Source organism: Bufo bufo, chromosome 3 (genome assembly GCF_905171765.1).
Source record: "Bufo bufo chromosome 3, aBufBuf1.1, whole genome shotgun sequence".
In the NCBI taxonomy this organism is placed as follows: domain Eukaryota; kingdom Metazoa; phylum Chordata; class Amphibia; order Anura; family Bufonidae; genus Bufo; species Bufo bufo.
This window is the reverse complement of record NC_053391.1, coordinates 34,010,951-34,033,485: the sequence shown is the minus strand read 5'-3', so window position 1 is coordinate 34,033,485 and position 22,535 is coordinate 34,010,951. Positions and strand designations below refer to the sequence as shown.

At 43.9% G+C, this 22,535-nt stretch overlaps 1 protein-coding gene across 4 annotated transcripts in view; it reads right to left on the bottom strand.

The window, feature by feature from the left end:
* Positions 1–38: 38 nt before the first annotated feature.
* Positions 39–22,535, bottom strand: part of TMPRSS2 (transmembrane serine protease 2) — a 74,182-nt gene continuing 51,685 nt past the window's right edge. For all 4 annotated transcript variants that reach the window (XM_040423043.1, XM_040423044.1, XM_040423047.1 and 1 more), the window contains exons 6-14: positions 22,167–22,296; positions 17,996–18,106; positions 17,269–17,312; positions 16,210–16,381; positions 10,634–10,800; positions 7,912–8,010; positions 4,154–4,296; positions 2,987–3,139; positions 39–1,225 (exon numbers count right to left, since the gene is read on the bottom strand). In XM_040423043.1, coding sequence (XP_040278977.1) covers positions 1,214–1,225; positions 2,987–3,139; positions 4,154–4,296; positions 7,912–8,010; positions 10,634–10,800; positions 16,210–16,381; positions 17,269–17,312; positions 17,996–18,106; positions 22,167–22,296 — 1,031 coding nt within the window. In that variant the 3' untranslated portion in view covers positions 39–1,213. The remainder of the gene's footprint in view (positions 1,226–2,986; positions 3,140–4,153; positions 4,297–7,911; positions 8,011–10,633; positions 10,801–16,209; positions 16,382–17,268; positions 17,313–17,995; positions 18,107–22,166; positions 22,297–22,535) is intronic.

Genomic DNA, 22,535 nt, shown 5'->3' with positions numbered 1-22,535 from the left:
CTTTTACACAATTTTCTTAAATTTTAAAAAGATTGGTGTAACTAGCAAGTTTCAAAATCACTTTATTTAAAAAAAATATGCCTTCATCCACCTGAAAAAAGCTGTAAAGTCATGGCCACTTTCGGCTAACTTGCAGTCCACTACCCTTTTCTCGGACAAGGTCCGTCCCCAGTAAGAGAGACTCAGAAGACGTCAATTGGCAGAGTGGCAGAGGTAGCTGAGATTGTGCTGCTTCTACACAACTTCTGAACATCACAGGAGCCTCCTGCTTTTCTATAAGTGTGATTTATCCCTCCTTAACAGCTTTCTGAGCTCCCAAGAATACAACAAACACATCAGGAAGTAAGAGAAGCGAGGTCACTGTATACAGTACTGACAGAAGCGAGAGACCCCCTGCTTCTGAGAGAAATGCATCTAGCTGTGCTATGGCTGAAAGACACTTTAGGGAAGCCCAAACCCTTACTGTTCCTTCACAGTTATGATTGTACAAAGAAGCACAGCCATTATGCAAACTTAAAAAAAACAACTCAGGTACGCTTTAACATGAGTGCAGAATCATAACATTTCCAGTTTATATCTATGGAGGTCTTCAGAGGACCAGTATACACAAAACTGTTGGAAATTTTTAAGCAAATATTTTTTAGATTAGAGCAATACACATGTTTGCAAATATGTACATACCCTTTTCATTGAAACGCTTAAACAGAAAACTCCATTTTTTTCTACTTTTCACAAATGTCTCAATGTCTCCTTCAGGGAAGCAACCTTGCAATTACTTTGAAAACTTTGAGACAACTTCGCCGTAGTATTCCAGTTACCTTACTTTGATTTGCACACAACCAAATCTTACCTTTTCATTACACAATAAAAAAAATAATAATTGACACATCCCCTGATTGTACATAAAGTCAGTGCACCATTAGAATTTCCGATCCATTCATATTCACTACAACTTGCCAATGGCACATGGAGTGAAAACATTGAGGGTTATAGTACTGTGCAGCTATTTACAAGAGGTTGAAGAAACCATATAACAGTGACCACTAGATGGAGCTGACGCTTCATACAGTAACATCTTCTGGTAGCAGTCCGTGATCAGGGTGTGCGTGCTCTAATACCCGTATGAGCTATGTGATAAGCGTCACCACTGATTGCATCATTTAGTATAAAAGTAGATACTATCAGGAAGTCCTTGTTGCATCGCACTGCGCCATCATGTGTAAGTCTGCAAGGGAAAGATAAGTGACCATGTTAGATGAGTACACCTCCCGCCATACAATCAGAAAACCCAGATACTCCTATTTGAACTGAAAACACCATTCCTTCCATGTTTATTGTCTGCTGCTCCTTCTCATAAATTAGCATCTGCAGCTACATCCCCCTCCTCTCTCTTAAACCTTGAGTACAGTAGACACGTGAACATAGTGGCTGTGCCCAGTACTGCAGCTCCGTCCGATTCATGTCAAGGGGTCTTCATTCTGCTGATGGGCAGCAGCGATCCCAAGGGGTGCCGAGCATTGAGCCTGGAACAGCACTTTTATGTTGTATCCACTGTATGATGCTCCCTTCTGTGTCTTTAACACTGCTATTGTTTTTTTGGCTCCACAGATTTATCATGTTTCTTCTGCACAAGGCTACCACTAGGGGGAGTAAACTGAAGATAAACGCATACATGCCTTCTGAACGCAATACTATCACTATACATCTGTCTTTAGCTTGCTCCCTCTAGTGACAACTTTGTGCAAATATTTATCAACAAGTTAAGATTAGGACTCAACAAGGAGACTTTTAACCCTTAGGATATCTTCCTTGAGCCATAACTTTTTTTTTTCCCTGTATGAGGGCTTATTTTTTTTGCGGGACAAGTTGTACTTTCTAATGCCATCATGTAATACGGCACACAATGTAGTGGAAAGCGTGAAAAAGTCCAAATGGGGTGGGAAAAAAACGCAATTCCTCCCCCGTTTTACGGGTTTGGTTCCCACTGCATTCCCTTTGCAGCAAAACTGAACTGTGCCCTTCATTCTTTGAGTCAGTGCGATTACAACGATACCCCATATGTATAGGTTTATTTATGTTTAAATAGTGTAATAGTTTACATCACCATATTCTAAACCCCCTAAACTTTTTTATTGTTCTATCTACTGAGCTGTGTCCCCCACATTTTTTGTGAGACAATCTGTAGTTTTTATTGATACCATTTTGGAGTGACTTTTTAATCACTCTTTATTACATTTTTTGGGGTAAGGGAATTGGCCATTTTGACCCTTTTTTCCATTACGCCATTCGCCGTATTGGAAAAATATTTTTATATTTTAATAGTACGGGCGTTTTCGGATGCAGCGATGCCCATGATGTTTAAATTTTTTGTTATTTATGTATTTTTTTATTCTACGGTGATTGAATCTTTTATATTTAAAAAAAATCTTTATATATATTTTTTTATGATTTTTTTTACTTTTTTATGATTTTGAAGATCGTCTTTGAGCCTAAAAATTTATTTATTTTTTAAAATTCTCAATTGCTCATTTCTTATGTTGGCCTGCCACCTCTTCAGCGTATTGAATTCAATTACGGGCACCCTCATTGGCCGCAGAGTAAGAAACGCTTCCGGGTTTTTCACCCTTTAGATGCCGAGATCTCACTTGATCACAGCATCTAAAGGCTTTAATGATCGCGATCATTAGCCACGGGTCTCCGCTGTTTAAAACAGCGGAGACCCGCCGGCCACGACGCTGGCTGCACGCGAGAGCGGGAACCATGTTTGCACTTCCCTGGCTGGTAGCGAAGGGGTTAATTGCAGTAAATTCACCCCATTCACTTTAATGGAGCAGAGCTGCAATACCAGCTACAACCAAACAGGCATGGTGCTGTTTATGGAAGAAAGCAGCCATGTTTTTCTAACCTCTTCAGCGCCAGTGACTATCACTTATACTGTAGAACCAGACTAAAGTAGATTGTGCCAGGACACAGAATAATACTCCACCTGCATCTGATGGTAGATCCAGTCCAAGAACACTGTAACGTTCCCATAGACTCCAGGTTTATTACGATTGGCACATCCTATTCCCCAGCTCGTGTCCCCGACAAGCCACCACAAATCGTTCGTCTTTGTGACTAGAGGGCCACCACTGTCACCCTGCGGAGGAACAAAAAGGAAATCGGTGACAAATCTCATCAATAGAAGCACACGTAGAGAAAGGCTTAGGATGCACCCTACCCCCTATCGAGCTCTGACAAATGTGCTACCTCTGTATAGAATTATTATTAGAACTGTTTCCAAAATTCCGCACTGATTAATTATGGAATATGCCAGTATAACGGAGCTCTGATAAATGACATAATGCTGGCTGCATAGAGTCACCACTAGAGGGAGCTAACTGCTTATGGATTTATAGTTAGTAGTGAACTCAAAAAGGGAGCTGTAGAAATCAGCAGGCTGTCATAACATGATGGGAGTTGTAGTTTAGCAGCATGCTGTAGAGGCATAGATCTAAAAGTATATAGATCTGAAAAAAATAAAAACGTTTGTAAATGGTTAAAAATCTCTTACCGTTTTGTGCGTGCACTTCTTTTTCAGACCTACCTGTGTCCATGGTTACAGACTACAAACAAGCACTGCAGTGGTCTGATCCTGCAGTCATACTCCCTTCTTTCTGTGACCTACCTCTTGCTAAGATTAGGTAGGTTAGGGAAAAGTGGAGGACATGTGATTAAAAAAAAAGCTCTCGTTTTGTGTATGCAGCTCCTAATCACATCCATGTGACTCTGTATTAGCAGACTACAAAAGAACCTGTGTAGTCTGATGTAGTCATGTGTTACTCCACTCTTGGAGGCAGATCGAAGAGAGAAACACTTGACGGCAGCATCTGACTACATAGGATTTTGCAGGTATGCCCATTGGAGCTGTATACATAAAATTGTAGTCGTTTTTTTTCTTTTTTTAACCCTTTTTCCTTGGACTCCTTACTAATCTATAGAATTTACACAAGCAAGTAGTAGAAGAAGAAAGATAAAAGGTGGTATGACTACAGGAGCAGACTGCACAGCGATTGTTTGTAGTCTGTAACCATGGAAACACATAGGTCTGCATAGAAGCTGAAGACACAAAACGTCCAACCCCACTATTCTCCATTCTTCAATAATTTTTTACCTGACAGGTATCAACGCCTCCAGAGAGGAATCCGGCGCATATCATGGTGGAAGTGATGAGACCATTGTAAACGGAAGGAGAGTTACAAGTTTTAGAGCTGATTAAAGGAACGTTTGCCGCCATCAGCACGCTCGATGTTGATCCTGCGGGGTGAAACGCATGTGATTAGCTGCATGGTCTCAGCATTTTATCAACTGTTTCATACGAGAAAATGCAACTAAGTTTTCCAGATGCACGCAAGGCATGAAACATTTTCAACGCCCTAGAAATGTTGGACAATTCTCTATAATATTCCACCCCATAGCCGACAAATTATGGTCCATCATTAATAAATTTTGTACAATTTTGTTACCTACCTTTTTCTACAGACTTTTCAATACTATTGAGGTAGGTGTACAAACAGGGGTGCACCGCCAATGAGGCGAGGTGAGGCGATTGCCTCAGGCGGCACCAGGTCGGGGCAAGAGTGGGGCAGCGGAAGGTCCATGGGCAATGAGCCCTTCCATTGTGGAAATGCTCATCTCTACATGTTCAACTACATCGCGGTACTCAGGACAGCAATACAGCTGAATGCTGCGACGTCAAGGGAGCGATGTCTCCCTGGCCCATCATTCCCTCTAATAGGCTTTCGTCCTAGTTCCTGTAGTCTATCAGAGGCCGGCGTCATCATTATCGCACTGCCTGAGCCGGGCTACATAGCGCTCAGGGCACAGACTAGAAGAGGTCCGTTTCTTGCGCTGCATCGCTGACGGCAGAATGAGGTGCCGTAAGTATTTCAGTTTATTATTTTTATTTGGCAGCATGGTGTTGGGCCACAATGCGGTGGGGGGTCATTAATTTGTAACTGGGGACATTGCAGCTCTAAAAAGGAGCATTTTTGTACTGGCACACATTATAAGGGGCCACTATGGGGACATTCGTTGTACTGGGGGCACTAAAAGGGGGTCGTTTTTTGTACTGACACATTATAAGGGAGAATTATTTTGTACTGGCACATGTTATAAGGGGGCATTATTTGTACTTAGCGCACATTGTAAGGGAGCATTATACTGGCAAACATTATAAGGGGTAATTTTTTTGCACAAGCACATATTATAGGGGGGGGGATTATTACTACTGGAGGAACTATGAGGGACATTATTACTATTGGGTGCACTGTTACCACATAGTGCACTCTGGCAGAGGATTTTTACTATTGGTGGGACTTTTGGGAGGACTGTTACATGGGGAGCTTAGCACAATTTTTTGGGGAGTATGGCACTATAAATTTCAGGGACACTATTTTCTGGGCACAGTCATTTTTTTGGGTATTGTGTGACAATAATTATTGTAATAGTATTTTCAGGAGGATTATCTGTTTCTGCAGTATAGTTTTGGGAAACACAGTGGGCACAGTATTAGAGGTGGCAGGATGTGGTGTTAAGAATCTGGGGAGGAGGATGGAAAAGTAGTTGTCAAACTCTGCAGAGAGAAGAGATGGCTGAAATAAATCATCATGGCGGTCTGGTCTGAATGGAGAAGATGAGGACAGAGAACATCTACATCAGAGGACACGTCACTGGATGTAAGAGGAAGGTGTGCTGTATTACCATGTATGTTTTGTAGTTCTGTATGTAATGTTTTCCAAATATGTCTTTAACATTAGGACTGGAGGGAAGGGGTTAGGTTAAGAAATTAGCATTAGGGGGAGGCACCCCTTCAGTTTTCGCCTCAGGCAGCAGAAAGGCTAGGTGCACCCCTTTGTACAAAGCATCAAAAACATAATAAATTTGGCACACCCTATGTATTCCAGAATTTTGGATCAATTTTCTGATATATGATGTTACTTATATTTTATTGATCATGAGTTACATCCTGTATTATACTCCAGAGCTGCACTCACTATTCTGCTGGTGCAGTCACTGTGTACATACATTACATTACTTATCCTGTACTGATCCTGAGTTACATCCTGTATTATACCCCAGAGCTGCACTCACTATTCTGCTGGTGCAGTCACTGTGTACATACATTACTTATCCTATACTGATCCTGAGTTACATCCTGTATTATACCCCAGAGCTGCACTCACTATTCTGCTGGTGCAGTCACTGTGTACATACATTACATTACATTACTTATCCTGTACTGATCCTGAGTTACATCTACATTATACTCCAGAGCTATACTCACTATTCTGCTGGTGGAGTCTTTGTGTACATACATTGCATTACTTATCCTGTACTGATCCTAAGTTACATCCTGTATTATACTCCAGAGCTGCACTCACTATTCTGCTGGTGGAGTCACTGTGTACATACATTACATTACTTATCCTGTACTGATCCTAAGTTACATCCTGTATTATACTCCAGAGCTGCACTCACTATTCTGCTGGTATAGTCCCTGTGTACATACAGTGGGAGGCACATATGCAAACTGTTGTAATTCCTGCACCGTTCTCCTGATTTGGATGTAAATACCCTCAAATTAAAGCTGACAGTCTGCAGGTAAAGCACATCTTGTTCGTTTCATTTCAAATCCATTGTGGTGGTGTATAGAGCCAAAAATGTTAGAGAATTGTGTTGCTGTCCCAATATTTATGGACCTGACTGTACATTACATTACTTATCCTGTACTGATCCTGAGTTACATGCTGTATTATACTCCAGAGCTGCACTCACTATTCTGCTGGTGGAGTCACTGTGTACATACATTACTTATCCTGTACTGATCCTGAGTTACATTCTGTATTATACTCCAGAGCTGAACTCACTATTCTGCTGGTGGAGTCACTGTGTACATACATACATTACTTATCCTGTACTGATCCTGAGTTACATCCGGTATTATACTCTAGAGCTGCACTCACTATTCTGCTGGTGGAGTCACTGTGTACATACATTACTTATCCTGTACTGATCCTGAGTTACATTCTGTATTATACTCCAGAGCTGAACTCACTATTCTGCTGGTGGAGTCACTGTGTACATACATTACATTACTTATCCTGTACTGATCCTGAGTTACATGCTGCATTATACTCCAGAGCTGCACTCACTATTCTGCTGGTGGAGTCACTGTGTACATACATTACTTATCCTGTACTGATCCTGAGTTACATCCTATATTATACTCCATAGCTGCACTCACTATTCTGCTGGTGCAGTCACTGTGTACATACATTACATTACTTATCCTGTACTGATCCTGAGTTATATCCTGTATTATACTCCAGAGCTGCACTCACTATTCTGCTGGTGCAGTCATTGTGTACATACATTACATAACTTATCCTGTACTGATCCTGAGTTACATCCTGTATTATACTCCAGAGCTGCACTCACTATTCTGCTGGTGCAGTCACTGTGTACATACATTACATTACTTATCCTGTACTGATCCTGAATTACATCCTGTATTATACTCCAGAGCTGAACTCACTATTCTGCTGGTGGAGTCACTGTGTACATACATTACATTACTTATCCTGTACTGATCCTGAGTTATATCCTGTATTATACTCCAGAGCTGCACTCACTATTCTGCTGGTGCAGTCACTGTGTACATACATTACATTACTTATCCTGTACTGATCCTGAATTACATCCTGTATTATACTCCAGAGCTGAACTCACTATTCTGCTGGTGGAGTCACTGTGTACATACATTACTTATCCTGCCTTGAGTTATACTCCATATATAAAACACATAGGAGTACTAGAAGCTGAGATATAAGGAGCCGTTTGGTGGTGTTTTCACACTGTAGAGCCGATTACCTCCTTGATTTGTGTAACCCCATCCTGAGATCCAGCAGGACTGTGTGTCCGTCCATGGCATTCCAGCATTGGGCAAACATACCGGCTTTATGTTACTTCCTGGAAGGGAAAGATGTCGTTAGTCCAAAATTCCAAAAACAGCACCACGTGTGTCTACAGGTGTTGTCTGGTATTGCAGTTCAGACCCATTGTCCTGAATGGCACCGAGTTGCAATAATCTACACAGACCTGTGCACAGGAATGTCACTGTTAGGCCTCATGCGCACAACAGCGGATCCTCAAAACATGGATGCCGTCCGTGTGCGTTACACAATTTGGGGAACGGAATGGGCCACCCATAATAGAAATGCCTGTTGTTCTAATCATGGACATCCTATTTAAAAAGGTAGGTCCCCATTCATTACCATTTTTATAAATTAAAATAAAACAATTATGCAAACAGTCTCAATGAAATTATCCAACAGTTTTGTGTATACAGCTCCTGTGCAGATCTAGTTTTTTTTTCCCCTGGAAACAGACTACAAAAAAATCCTTGTGATGACCGCTTCTGTAGTCGCACTCCTTTCAATCCGGTCCATTCCCAACCAAATATACATAAGCAAGAAGTAAAGAACTAATGAAAGGTTCTATAATGACAGGACCTGACTACAAAAGGTTTGTTTGCAGTCTGTTACCTTGGAGACACAGGTCTGCATAGAACTCTAAGGGCTCATGCACACAAACTTCTTTCTGCTTCCGTACCATTTTTTTTGCGGACCGTATGCGGAACCATTCACCTCAATGGGTCCTCAAAAACAACGGAAGGTACTCTGTGTGCATTCCGTTTCCTTATTTCCATATTTCCGTTCCCGCAAAAAAGTAGTGCATGTCCTATTATTGTCCGCAAATCACGGTCTGAGGCCCCATTCAAGTCAATGGGTCTACAAAAAATACGCCATGCACACGGAACACATCCGTATGTCATCCGTATTTTGCGGATCCACACTGTAGAAATGCTATGCCCAGCCCATATTGCTCATGTGTTTGGTGATTAATAAGTTACTGTTTCAGTTTCCAATCCACAAAAAACGGATCGCATACGGAAACCATACGGATATGTTTTGTGGAATAACGGAACGGAAGAGGACTTAAATCAGAGAAAAACAAAACTCAGATACGGAACAAATGATCTGTGAAAAACGGACCGCAAAACAACAACGGTCATGTGCATGAGCCCTAAAGCTCCATTCAGACGTCCGTATGAATGGTCCGGATCCGTTCTACAATTATGCGGAACGGGTGCGGACCTATTCATTTTCAATGGGGCCGGAAAAGATGTGGACAGCACAGTGTGCTGTCCGCATCCGCACTTAGGTTCTGTGGCCCCCGAACTCCCGGTCCGCAGCTCTGCAAAAAATAGAACATGTCCTATACTTGTCCGCAACAGTGGACAAGAATAAGCATTTTCTATTGTAGTGCCCATTTGTGGTCCTCTGTGGTTCTTCCAGTATCAGAAAATCCTTTAAGGGGTCACATACTTTCTAACAATATGCACATTTAGTGCATTCATTTTGAAATAAAGGCTCTGTGACAATGTTTTTGTCGGGTCCAGATATTGGGTACCATGGCTTTGTGGTGGGGCAAGGTCTTATCCATGGAAATATCCATTAGGGTTATTCTTCAGCAGGGTCAGTTCTGTAGGCACTTTTTTATGTCCCATTCATACACATGAGAAATAAGTGATGAGCAAAGTTTTAAAAAATTCGATTCGGCTGCTTTGCCGAACTTCGACAAGAAATAAAATTTCGTCACAAATCGCATTCCATTGTATGTAGCGGGCGCAATGATGGGGAACTCCTCAGATGCCGCATTCAACACTGATCGCGGCATCTGACAGTCACATTGAGGCCTTTCAAGGGTTAATCAGGGGTTATTTGAAATCGTATTTTAGTGATCTGGATAAGTTAAAACTTAGCTTTTAATATAGCTCTTGTAAGATAAATGAGATTTAGTTCCTCAGAATGAATAATAAGAGGTAGGTAGTCGTAGATTGCTCGCAGTGTCCTATGATATAGCGGGACTTGTACTGAGGGCAAAACTATAATGTCCACAAAGGCAAGAAGTGAAATAACTGATGTATTCCAAGCATGATGTTTCCAGGTCTAGACAATTAGAGTGGTGCACATCAGTAATCAAGCCACAGGTGGTCGGGTTTGGCTATTCAGGGGTTAAAAAAAAGTACACACCCACCTCATCCATTTACTCATGAAGAGGCCGTCGTGATTGAAGAAAAGGCCCCAAATCTCATGCGCGCTGATGCGTGACGTCATTACGTTATCACACTGGCCGGGTTCGGTGACATCATCAGTCAGGCGCCGGCCTCTCCACAAGCAAATGGATGAGGTCGGTATTATTTTTTTTACCAACATTTCAGGAAAAATTGATTCATACTTGAGAAACCTTGGCGTGGTGCCTGGGCTTAGACATGTTCTACACTGTAGGACATGTTGACTAATCTCTCAATTTTAAAATCAGTTTGAGGGTTTAGTAAGACTGCAGAGTGCACCTGTTTTTGCTATTATTTTGTAAAATTGATTCATTACCACAAAGCGGCAGGAAATTCGAGGCGAATCAAGTTTTTCCTGAAATTCGGATCGAATTCCACTTCGTTAACTTTGATTCACTCAACACTAATGAGAAATATGGTGAAAAGGTAAGTGCCCCCCCCCCCATAATCTCTTACCAGTAAATGATAAACTGGTCTTTAGCTTCATGAGGGCGATGTCATTATCCTTCGTTTCACTGTCATAATTGGCGTGAGAAATAATTCTCTCCACATTATAGATCTGACCACCAGATTTTTGGATGGATCCGGCATAGACCGTCCATAGAAAGGCGTAAGAGTTAGACCTAAAATGCAAATAATGACTCCATTAGTCATAGAAGAATGGAAGAGACAGCACATTAACATCCACCGGCTCTATAATACATCTCTGAGCATCTTTCCTCATTTCTCTCTGCTGTTGACGGACCAGCTGCTGTTGACGGATCTTATTATCCTTGTTATGATTGGCTCATGAACACCTCCATACCTGTCAATGTCTGGCTTACACATGAATAAGGGCTCAGTCATGCACACAAACATGTTTTACTTCCGTGTCCGCTTTGTTTGTTTTTTGCGGACCTTAGGCGGAACCACTCATTTCAATGGGTCCGCCAAAAAAACGGAAACTCCTCTGCGTGCATTCCGTTTCCGTATTTCCGTTCCGCGAAAAAAAAAAATGTCCTATTATTGTCCGCGTCACGGACAAGGATAGTACTGCTCTATCAGGGGCCAGCTGTTCCATTCCTCAAAATACAGAATGCACACGGACGTCATCCATATTTTTTGCGGATCCGTTTTTTGCAGACCGCAAAATACATATGGTCGTGTGCATGAGCCCTAAGTCTGAATAACAGGATTATACGCAATACTTGAGGATCATGTAAGACCGTCGTAGAGAAAAGGGTGGCATCTTGTACTAAAGGAGCACTTAATGTAGGGCAGGGATGCCCAACCTGTGGACTTCCAGCTGTTGCAAAACTACAATCTCTCAGCATTCTTACACAGCCTACAGCTATTAGGGCATGCTGGTAGTAGTAGTTTTGCAACATCTGGAGCGCTGCAGGTTGAGCATCCCAGATAAAAAACAAATGTTATTTTCTAAATAGCACCTAGGAGATCAGCAATTTTATTGTTCCCTTTCTCAGACTGTGCGGGTCATTTATTAAGACCGGCGTTTTAAACACTGGTCTTAATAAGTCCCTGCGCTGGCGATGGAGCCGCTGGAGTTATGTACAGGCGCCATTGCAACGGGCACCTCCCTCCAGGGCCCTCTCTATAACGCTAGTCCAGGTTTAGTAGGAATGCAGAGTGGTATAATGTGGCCTAAAACGTCTCTTATTGTGTGTCATGGTGCTCCTACCTGGATACCGCTGGACCCCAGGCTTTGGCTTCGAAGCAATAAATAGGGGGAATAATTGAGGGATAAAAGAACAACTGGAGTCCAGACCTTGAGATGAAGTTCAATGGCAGCTTTACTTAAATAAATGTTTCTCCAAACAGTTTCAGGTTTTGTCTTGGTTCCGGCAGGCTTTAGCATTAAACTGGCAGGCAAACTCAGCTCTGCTATATCTTTCTCTCACACTGCTGTACTGACAGGCTGGCTGTATAACTCAGCTTTTTATTTATGCTGCACTTCTTCTCTGTAGTCTAGGTTATGCCAGGGAACTTTCCTCCTGGCTCCTGAGGCTTCAAGCTTTGGCCTCCATGGCCAACAAAACTTAACCACTTCCAGTCCAGGCCATTTACCCCCTTCCTGACCAGGCCTAATTTTTCAAATCTGACTTGTGTCACTTTATGTGGTAATAACTTCAGAACGCTTTTACTTATCCAATCTATTCTGAGATTGTATTCTCGTGACACATTGTACTTCACGATAGTCATAAATTTGAGTCAATATACAGTCAGGTCCATAAATATTGGGACATCAACACAATTCTAACATTTTTGGCTCTATACACACCACAATGGATTTGAAATGAAACGAACAAGATGTGCTTTAACTGCAGACTGTCAGCTTTAATTTGAGGGTATTTACATCCAAATCAGGTGAACGGTGCAGGAATTACAACAGTTTGCATATGTGCCTCCCACTTGTTAAGGGACCAAAAGTAATGGGACAGAATAATAATCATAAATCAAACTTTCACTTTTTAATACTTGGTTGCAAATCCTTTGCAGTCAATTACAGCCTGAAGTCTGGAACGCATAGACATCACCAGACGCTGGGTTTCATCCCTGGTGATGCTCTGCCAGGCCTCTACTGCAACTGTCTTCAGTTCCTGCTTGTTCTTGGGGCATTTTCCCTTCAGTTTTGTCTTCAGCAAGTAATATGCATGCTCAATCGGATTCAGGCAGGTGATTTACTTGGGTCATTGTCCATCTGCACTGTGAAGCGCCGTCCAATGAGTTTTGAAGCATTTGGCTGAATATGAGCAGATAATATTGCCCGAAACATTTCAGAATTCATCCTGCTACTTTTGTCAGCAGTCACATCATCAAAAAATACAAGAGAACCAGTTTCATTGGCAGCCATACATGCCCACGCCATGACACTACCACCAACATACTTCACTGATGAGGTGGTATGCTTAGGATCATGAGCAGTTCCTTTCCTTCTCCATACTCTTCTCTTCCAATCACTCTGGTACAAGTTGATCTTGGTCTCATCTGTCCATAGGATGTTGTTCCAGAACTGTGAAGGCTTTTTTAGATGTCGTTTGGCAAACTCTAATCTGGCCTTCCTGTTTTTGAGGCTCACCAATGGTTTACATCTTGTGGTGAACCCTCTGTATTCACTCTGGTGAAGTCTTCTCTTGATTGTTGACTTTGACACACATACACCTACCTCCTGGGGAGTGTTCTTGATCTGGCCAACTGTTGTGAAGGGTGTTTTCTTCACCAGGAAAAGAATTCTTCAGTCATCCACCACAGTTGTTTTCCGTGGTCTTCCGGGTCTTTTGGTGTTGCTGAGCTCACCGGTGCGTTCCTTCTTTCTAAGAATGTTCCAAACAGTTGTTTTGGCCACGCCTAATGTTTTTTCTATCTCTCTGATGTGTTTGTTGTGTTTTTTCAGCCTAACGATGGCTTGCTTCACTGATAGTGACAGCTCTTTGGATCTCATCTTGAGAGTTGACAGCAACAGATTCCAAATGCAAATAGCAGACTGGAAATGAACTCTGGACCTTTTATCTGCTCATTGTAATTGGGATAATGAGGGAATAAGGAATATGGAACAGCTGAGAAGCCAATTGTCCCATTACTTTTGGTAATGGGACAATTACATTTTGTTTGTTTCATTTCAAATCCGATGTGGTGGTGTATAGAGCCAAAAATGTTAGAATTGTGTCGACGTCCCAATATTTATGGACCTGACTGTATTTTACCTTTAAGATCCTTTATTTATGAAAAAATCCCAAATTGACAAAAAAATTTCAAAAATGTGCAATTTTCAAAATTTCGATTTCTCTTCTTTTAAAACAGAAAGTGATACCTCATAAAATGTTTATTACTTAACATTCCCCATATGTCTACTTTATGTTAGCATCATTTTGTAAATGTCATTTTATTTTTTTAGGATGTTAGAAGGCTTAGAATTTTAGAAGCGATTCTTAAAATATTTTTTAAAAATTCCAAAACCCACTTTTTAAGGACCAGTTTGGAAGTCACTTTGTGGGGATTACATATTAGAACCAACCCATAAATGACCCCATTTTAGAAATGACACCCCTCAAACTATTCAAAACTGGTTTTAGAAATGTTGTTAACCTTTTAGGTATTCCACAAGAATTGAAGCAAAATAGGGATGAAATTTAAAAATGTCACTTTTTTTGCAGATTTTCCATTTTAATAATTTTTTTCCAGGAACACATCATGGGGTAAACAACCAAACTTATTACCTCGATTCTGCAATTTGCATAAACACCCCATATGTGGAGGGCAGACTTTGCTGGAATGGTCTTTGGGCACCATGTTGCATTTGAAGAGGTCCTGAGGTAACCCCACAGGGAAAACCCCCAAAAAGTGACCACATTTTGTAAATTACACCACCCAAGGAATTTTTAACGGGTGTTGTAAGCACTTCACTCAACAGCTGTTTCATAGAATTTTTAATTCTTGGGTGTGAAAATGAAAATTTTTTTTTTTTATACAAGAAAGTGGTGCTTTAGGCCCAAACTTTCTTTTTTTTACAAAAGATAACATTAGAATATCCCCTCTCCCCAATTTGCTTCCCACTTTCTCCTGAATACAGTAACACCCCAATTGTGGTCGTAAACAGTTTTTTGGGGATATGCCAGGGCTCAGAAAGGAAGGAGCGGCATCTGGATTTTCTAACATGGAATTTTCTGTCATGGTTTTTAAGAGCAATAACTTTTTTTATTTTCTTGAATGAGCTGCGTGAAGGCTTATTTTGTGCGAGAAAAGCTGTAGTTTTTATTGGCACCATTTTGGGGTAAATTTGGTTGCTTTAGATCTCATTTTTAGGAGGTGAAATCACAATTTTTTTACATTTTTTTAAATAACTGATTTGGGGGGAATTTTTTTTTTAAATATGAAACTTCATATATTTTTTTCAAAACACTTTGTTTTTTTATTTTTTACATTTTTTATTTTACACTTTGTGTCCCCCGTAGCTTCATACAAGATAAACCGACCACCCAAGGACGTTTATAGTCAATGGGCGGCCGGGAAGTGGTTAAAGTGCTCTGGCTGGTGTGGGCACGTACAACAAAGGCGTGCTGCTGCACACCTTTCCCTAGTAGGGGGTAAGCTAGAGCTATCTGGAACTGGTCCCCACCCTTCCTGCAGGAAATTGGGCTAGCCCACTCTTCTCCAAAGGTGGGTTAGAATGGAATAGTAAGTTCCATTCTCTCTAACTATAGCGCTGCCATGTTTGCTGCCACCTCCTGGTGAACCAGGCACATTACATGAACATAACAGTTGCAAACAGATTAGGAATGCACATTCTGGAGGACCTGGACAGAATTACATAAGATGACGTTTTGTTAGCCCAATAAAGACAGTAGCAGGGTGCAGGAGTGGTAACACTACTCTGGGGTGTTACACCAGCTCCACTGCCACTTCGAAATGTAAGACAACTTCCTAACTGTCTTACATGTAGACCATTATCTATGCCTAAACCAGGCATAGGAAATGGCAAATGAGACGGGCCTGCCGGCTCGTCCCTACCCATACCACGTCCACTTTTTTAGACCTGGCATGAGCGGAGAAAAGTTGCAGATTGTACTGCAATCTGCACCAGAAATACGCCTAATATAGGCATATTTATGGTTAATAAATGTTCCCCTGTGTCTGTAAAGCAACTGGCTGCAGCAGGAGCTCCCCCCCATTGCTCTAAACTCCACCCATGTGAAGCTTCACACTCTCTCAGCTTTTCAGAAAAGGCTTTTTGTGCCATATGGATAAATAGGCAACTGGACTTCATTACACAGATGCCATAGCAGAAATATGTTCCCAGGAGTTTAGAGGCAGCAGTGGCACCCAGTCCACGGTATCTGGAGGGGGCCTAGAGGCTCCCCTACCACATAAAAGGATACCAGTATTATACATGGCCCATGTTTAGTAGGGGACAATGTACAGGTTTTGCATTGGGGCCTAGATGCAATTCTGTGAGTTTCTTGTCTATTCCATATAATATGGAGGCAGGAGCCAAATGCATGAACACCCCCAGAAAAAATGGCAATATATTGACTTACCCCTCGACACAATGTGCTGCCGTCAGTATCCATTCAGGAGTGATAATTGATCCCCCACAGACATGCGATTGCTTGATCTGCAGACTCACTTGCCACGGCCAATCTCCACTTCTAGCCACGGTTCCACCTACTATCCGGCTAGATGGCGCCTGCTTGGTTGACTGACCGCAATCTGTGGGTGAAAGAAAACCAGCAGTTAATATGGAACAGTCAGGCACAGAGTTTGGCTATGTGATGGGAACTCCACTGAAAACAAAGAGGGGGTTGTGTTGGTAACCTGTGGTCATACAGAAAGATATTTGCTGATCAAAACTGTTAGACTCTTGTGAGGGGACATTGCTGATACACCCTTCACACTTGGACCTGGTCAGTTGTATCTTAACCCTGAGTCCCTCAGCAGGAGATTACAGCCAGAGTAATATTACCAGTCATAGATTCTGCATAGAGACACTCTCGGAAGATAGAGATGAAAGAGTACTATACTTCCCTATACTTCTCCATCTGGGAGAAGTTGCACTGTGGAGTATTTAGAACTGTGTTTTGGTGGCGTTTGATGTACTATAACTCCCATTAGACTCTACACCTCCTGCCTTCCACCCACATCATAATTAATCCAGTTGAAAAAAGACATAAGTCCCTCAAGTTCAACCAAGGGAGAGGTGGGGACGTGAATCCCAGAAGGAAAATCAAACCTACAACATCAAGGGCTCCCTAACTACAATCAGGCAGGAATCCCAACATCAGGGTATGTCCTAAGGGAAGAAAGGGTGTGCCCTCTTATCACTCCCTGACCCTAGGGATCAACAGTGTGGGGATTGTCTGTTAAAGACACAGCCACTACCATCCCCATGGTCTGCGCCGCTCCTCCAGGGCTTGTGGCACATGCGTTTTTTTCAAATTCTAGAGTAAGGAAGAAATTAGTAAGAGGAGAGGAACAGCATAAGGAAGTATCTAAAGGATGGGTGACTGAGTGACAGAAGACACAATTAGCAAATGGCAGGCAATTTTGTAAATATATAACATAATTGATGACATCACACACATTCCAGAGCGGCTCACCTATGCACCTCAGTGAGATCACCTTTCTAGATGGACAATAATCCCTAGAAAACAAAAAGAAAATAATATATTTAAGACAAATCCCAACAGAAATTGATTATCCATATGCACATATACTTTTCTACCGTTTTAAGTCTACAGCTCCTATGCAGACCTACAGTATGTGTTCCCAGAAGGTAGACGATTGGGACGATGGATGAGAGCAACTCATGACTGCACAATCAGACTACACACAGAGTGGGTTTGTAGTCTGTCACCATGGAGACACATAGATCTGCATACAGTTGTAGATACAAAGGAGTATATTTTTTTTACTATTGTGACAATTTAATAAATATGCAATTCATCTGCTTAATGAGAAGCAGAACTGGGCTCCAAAATGCTCCAAATTATTGCACAGTAGAGAAGATAGATCTACGATGGATAATCTGTGGTCAAGGGCTGGAATACAGGCACAGTTATTTTCCTGGGCCATGGGCTTCAAAGGTGTTCTCCTGGGAACTCTGGAATCTATATTGGCAAGAGACACTACTTTACCTACTTCAGATCCGAGAGAACGGAGATATATCAGAGCAGCTCTGCCCTCTTACTGTGCTAATGATATAGATAGATAGATAGATAGATAGATAGATAGATAGATATGAGATAGATAGATAGATAGATAGATAGATGGATATGAGATAGATAGACATAAAGATATGAAATAGATAGATAGATATTTAGATACCTTGTTCTGATGCTTCTATATAATTTGCCAAATGGCACATCGGTGTTTATACTGGCAAAATCTTTTAAGTCCGTTGTGACAGATTCCAAAGAATCCCTATAATAACTGGATCTGGAAGGAAAAAATGAGAAAGTACATTCTAATTGGCACTAGTATGGGGTGTTGTTGCTGGCACTAGTATGGGGTGTTGTGGCTGGCACTAGTATGGGGTGTTGTTGCTGGCACTAGTATGGGGTGTTGTGGCTGGCACTAGTATGGGGTGTTGTGGCTGGCACTAGTATGGGGTGTTGTGGCTGGCACTAGTATGGGGTGTTGTGGCTGGCACTAGTATGGGGTGTTGTGGTTAGTACTAGTATGGGGTGTTGTTGCTGGCACTAGTATGGGGTGTTGTTGCTGGCACTAGTATGGGGTGTTGTGGCTGGCGCTAGTATGGGGTGTTGTGGCTGGCACTAGTATGGGGTGTTGTGGCTGGCACTAGTATGGGGTGTTGTGGCTGGCACTAGTATGGGGTGTTGTGGCTGGCACTAGTATGGGGTGTTGTGGTTAGTACTAGTATGGGGTGTTGTGGCTGGCACTAGTATGGGGTGTTGTGGCTGGCACTAGTATGGGGTGTTGTTGCTGGCACTAGTATGGGGTGTTGTGGTTAGTACTAGTATGGGGTGTTGTGGCTGGCACTAGTATGGGGTGTTGTGGCTGGCACTAGTATGGGGTGTTGTGGCTGGCACTAGTATGGGGTGTTGTGGCTGGCACTAGTATGGGGTGTTGTGGCTGGCACTAGTATGGGGTGTTGTGGCTGGCACTAGTATGGGGTGTTGTGGTTAGTACTAGTATGGGGTGTTGTTGCTGGCACTAGTATGGGGTGTTGTGGCTGGCGCTAGTATGGGGTGTTGTGGCTGGCGCTAGTATGGGGTGTTGTGGCTGGCACTAGTATGGGGTGTTGTGGCTGGCACTAGTATGGGGTGTTGTGGCTGGCACTAGTATGGGGTGTTGTGGCTGGCACTAGTATGGGGTGTTGTGGCTGGCACTAGTATGGGGTGTTGTGGCTGGCACTAGTATGGGGTGTTGTGGCTGGCACTAGTATGGGGTGTTGTGGTTAGTACTAGTATGGGGTGTTGTTGCTGGCACTAGTATGGGGTGTTGTGGTTAGTACTAGTATGGGGTGTTGTGGCTGGCACTAGTATGGGGTGTTGTGGCTGGCACTAGTATGGGGTGTTGTGGCTGGCACTAGTATGGGGTGTTGTGGCTGGCACTAGTATGGGGTGTTGTGGCTGGCACTAGTATGGGGTGTTGTGGCTGGCACTAGTATGGGGTGTTGTGGTTAGTACTAGTATGGGGTGTTGTTGCTGGCACTAGTATGGGGTGTTGTGGCTGGCGCTAGTATGGGGTGTTGTGGCTGGCGCTAGTATGGGTTGTTGTGGCTGGCACTAGTATGGGTTGTTGTGGCTGGCACTAGTATGGGGTGTTGTGGCTGGCACTAGTATGGGGTGTTGTGGCTGGCACTAGTATGGGGTGTTGTGGCTGGCACTAGTATGGGGTGTTGTGGCTGGCACTAGTATGGGGTGTTGTGGCTGGCACTAGTATGGGGTGTTGTGGCTGGCACTAGTATGGGGTGTTGTGGCTGGCACTAGTATGGGGTGTTGTGGCTGGCACTAGTATGGGGTGTTGTGGCTGGCACTAGTATGGGGTGTTGTGGCTGGCACTAGTATGGGGTGTTGTGGCTGGCACTAGTATGGGGTGTTGTTGCTGGCACTAGTATGGGGTGTTGTGGCTGGCACTAGTATGGGGTGTTGTGGCTGGCACTAGTATGGGGTGTTGTGGCTGGCACTAGTATGGGGTGTTGTGGCTGGCACTAGTATGGGGTGTTGTGGCTGGCACTAGTATGGGGTGTTGTGGCTGGCACTAGTATGGGGTGTTGTTGCTGGCACTAGTATGGGGTGTTGTGGTTAGTACTAGTATGGGGTGTTGTGGCTGGCACTAGTATGGGGTGTTGTGGCTGGCACTAGTATGGGGTGTTGTGGCTGGCACTAGTATGGGGTGTTGTGGCTGGCACTAGTATGGGGTGTTGTGGCTGGCACTAGTATGGGGTGTTGTGGCTGGCACTAGTATGGGGTGTTGTGGCTGGCACTAGTATGGGGTGTTGTTGCTGGCACTAGTATGGGGTGTTGTGGCTGGCACTAGTATGGGGTGTTGTGGTTAGTACTAGTATGGGGTGTTGTTGCTGGCACTAGTATGGGGTGTTGTGGTTAGTACTAGTATGGGGTGTTGTGGCTGGCACTAGTATGGGGTGTTGTGGCTGGCACTAGTATGGGGTGTTGTGGCTGGCACTAGTATGGGGTGTTGTGGCTGGCACTAGTATGGGGTGTTGTGGCTGGCACTAGTATGGGGTGTTGTGGCTGGCACTAGTATGGGGTGTTGTGGTTAGTACTAGTATGGGGTGTTGTTGCTGGCACTAGTATGGGGTGTTGTGGCTGGCGCTAGTATGGGGTGTTGTGGCTGGCGCTAGTATGGGTTGTTGTGGCTGGCACTAGTATGGGGTGTTGTGGCTGGCACTAGTATGGGGTGTTGTGGCTGGCACTAGTATGGGGTGTTGTGGCTGGCACTAGTATGGGGTGTTGTGGCTGGCACTAGTATGGGGTGTTGTGGCTGGCACTAGTATGGGGTGTTGTGGCTGGCACTAGTATGGGGTGTTGTGGCTGGCACTAGTATGGGGTGTTGTGGCTGGCACTAGTATGGGGTGTTGTGGCTGGCACTAGTATGGGGTGTTGTGGCTGGCACTAGTATGGGGTGTTGTGGCTGGCACTAGTATGGGGTGTTGTGGCTATCACTGGTATGGGGTGTTGTGGCTGGCACTAGTATGGGGTGTTGTGGCTGGCACTAGTATGGGGTGTTGTGGCTGGCACTAGTATGGGGTGTTGTGGCTGGCACTAGTATGGGGTGTTGTGGCTGGCACTAGTATGGGGTGTTGTGGCTGGCACTAGTATGGGGTGTTGTGGCTGGCACTAGTATGGGGTGTTGTGGCTGGCACTAGTATGGGGTGTTGTGGTTAGTACTAGTATGGGGTGTTGTGGTTAGTACTAGTATGGGGTGTTGTGGCTGGCACTAGTATGGGGTGTTGTTGCTGGCACTAGTATGGGGTGTTGTGGCTGGCACTAGTATGGGGTGTTGTGGCTGGCACTAGTATGGGGTGTTGTTGCTGGCACTAGTATGGGGTGTTGTGGCTGGCACTAGTATGGGGTGTTGTGGTTAGTACTAGTATGGGGTGTTGTTGCTGGCGCTAGTATGGGGTGTTGTGGCTGGCGCTAGTATGGGGTGTTGTGGCTGGCGCTAGTATGGGGTGTTGTGGCTGGCACTAGTATGGGGTGTTGTGGCTGGCACTAGTATGGGGTGTTGTGGCTGGCACTAGTATGGGGTGTTGTGGCTGGCACTAGTATGGGGTGTTGTGGCTGGCACTAGTATGGGGTGTTGTGGCTGGCACTAGTATGGGGTGTTGTTGCTGGCACTAGTATGGGGTGTTGTGGCTGGCACTAGTATGGGGTGTTGTGGCTGGCACTAGTATGGGGTGTTGTTGCTGGCACTAGTATGGGGTGTTGTGGCTGGCGCTAGTATGGGGTGTTGTGGCTGGCACTAGTATGGGGTGTTGTGGCTGGCACTAGTATGGGGTGTTGTGGCTGGCACTAGTATCGGGTGTTGTGGCTGGCACTAGTATGGGGTGTTGTGGCTGGCACTAGTATGGGGTGTTGTGGCTGGCACTAGTATGGGGTGTTGTTGCTGGCACTAGTATGGGGTGTTGTGGCTGGCGCTAGTATGGGGTGTTGTGGCTGGCACTAGTATGGGGTGTTGTGGCTGGCACTAGTATGGGGTGTTGTGGCTGGCACTAGTATGGGGTGTTGTGGCTGGCACTAGTATGGGGTGTTGTGGCTGGCACAGTGATACGGACACTGTGGTTAGAGGTATGGGAGCACTACATGTGCGGGGTGTTGTATTTTGCGTTACTCCCTCTGTAGTAGCAAAAGGGGCTGTGACACCCTGACGTCTTCTACCCTGTAGGGTGTGCTCTGCCTGGGACGTCTTAAGTATATAGTACTCCCCATTAGTAGCAGGAAAGGCCTTGGGGCTCTGATGTCTCCTTAGACATGACCATAAGGGGGCAAGGAAAAGTAAGTCCACTTACCTCTTGTAGCCCATAGATTGGCAGACCATGGGTCCATAGCGGGAAATCCAGTCATCGAAGCACACACTCAGCCATGAGGACTTTGCTGGGTCATAGGCTTGTAAAATAAAATTTGAGCCATACAGCCGCACTGGTAGAAAGAAAGAAAGGATTCTCACACTTTCTGCTTGCTGTCAGTGAATGGTGAAATACTGCTTACATTCAAAATCTAAAAACCAATGCAGACCTCACAGCTGGGGGTTTGTCACTGTGAGCCAAATACAGCAGAAGCACAAATGTCTAATATCCCTAGAAGTTTATGGGGCTTTAAAGCAGCCATTTATTGTCATTACAATATCACATATTGTATTGTATTTCTATTATTATTAT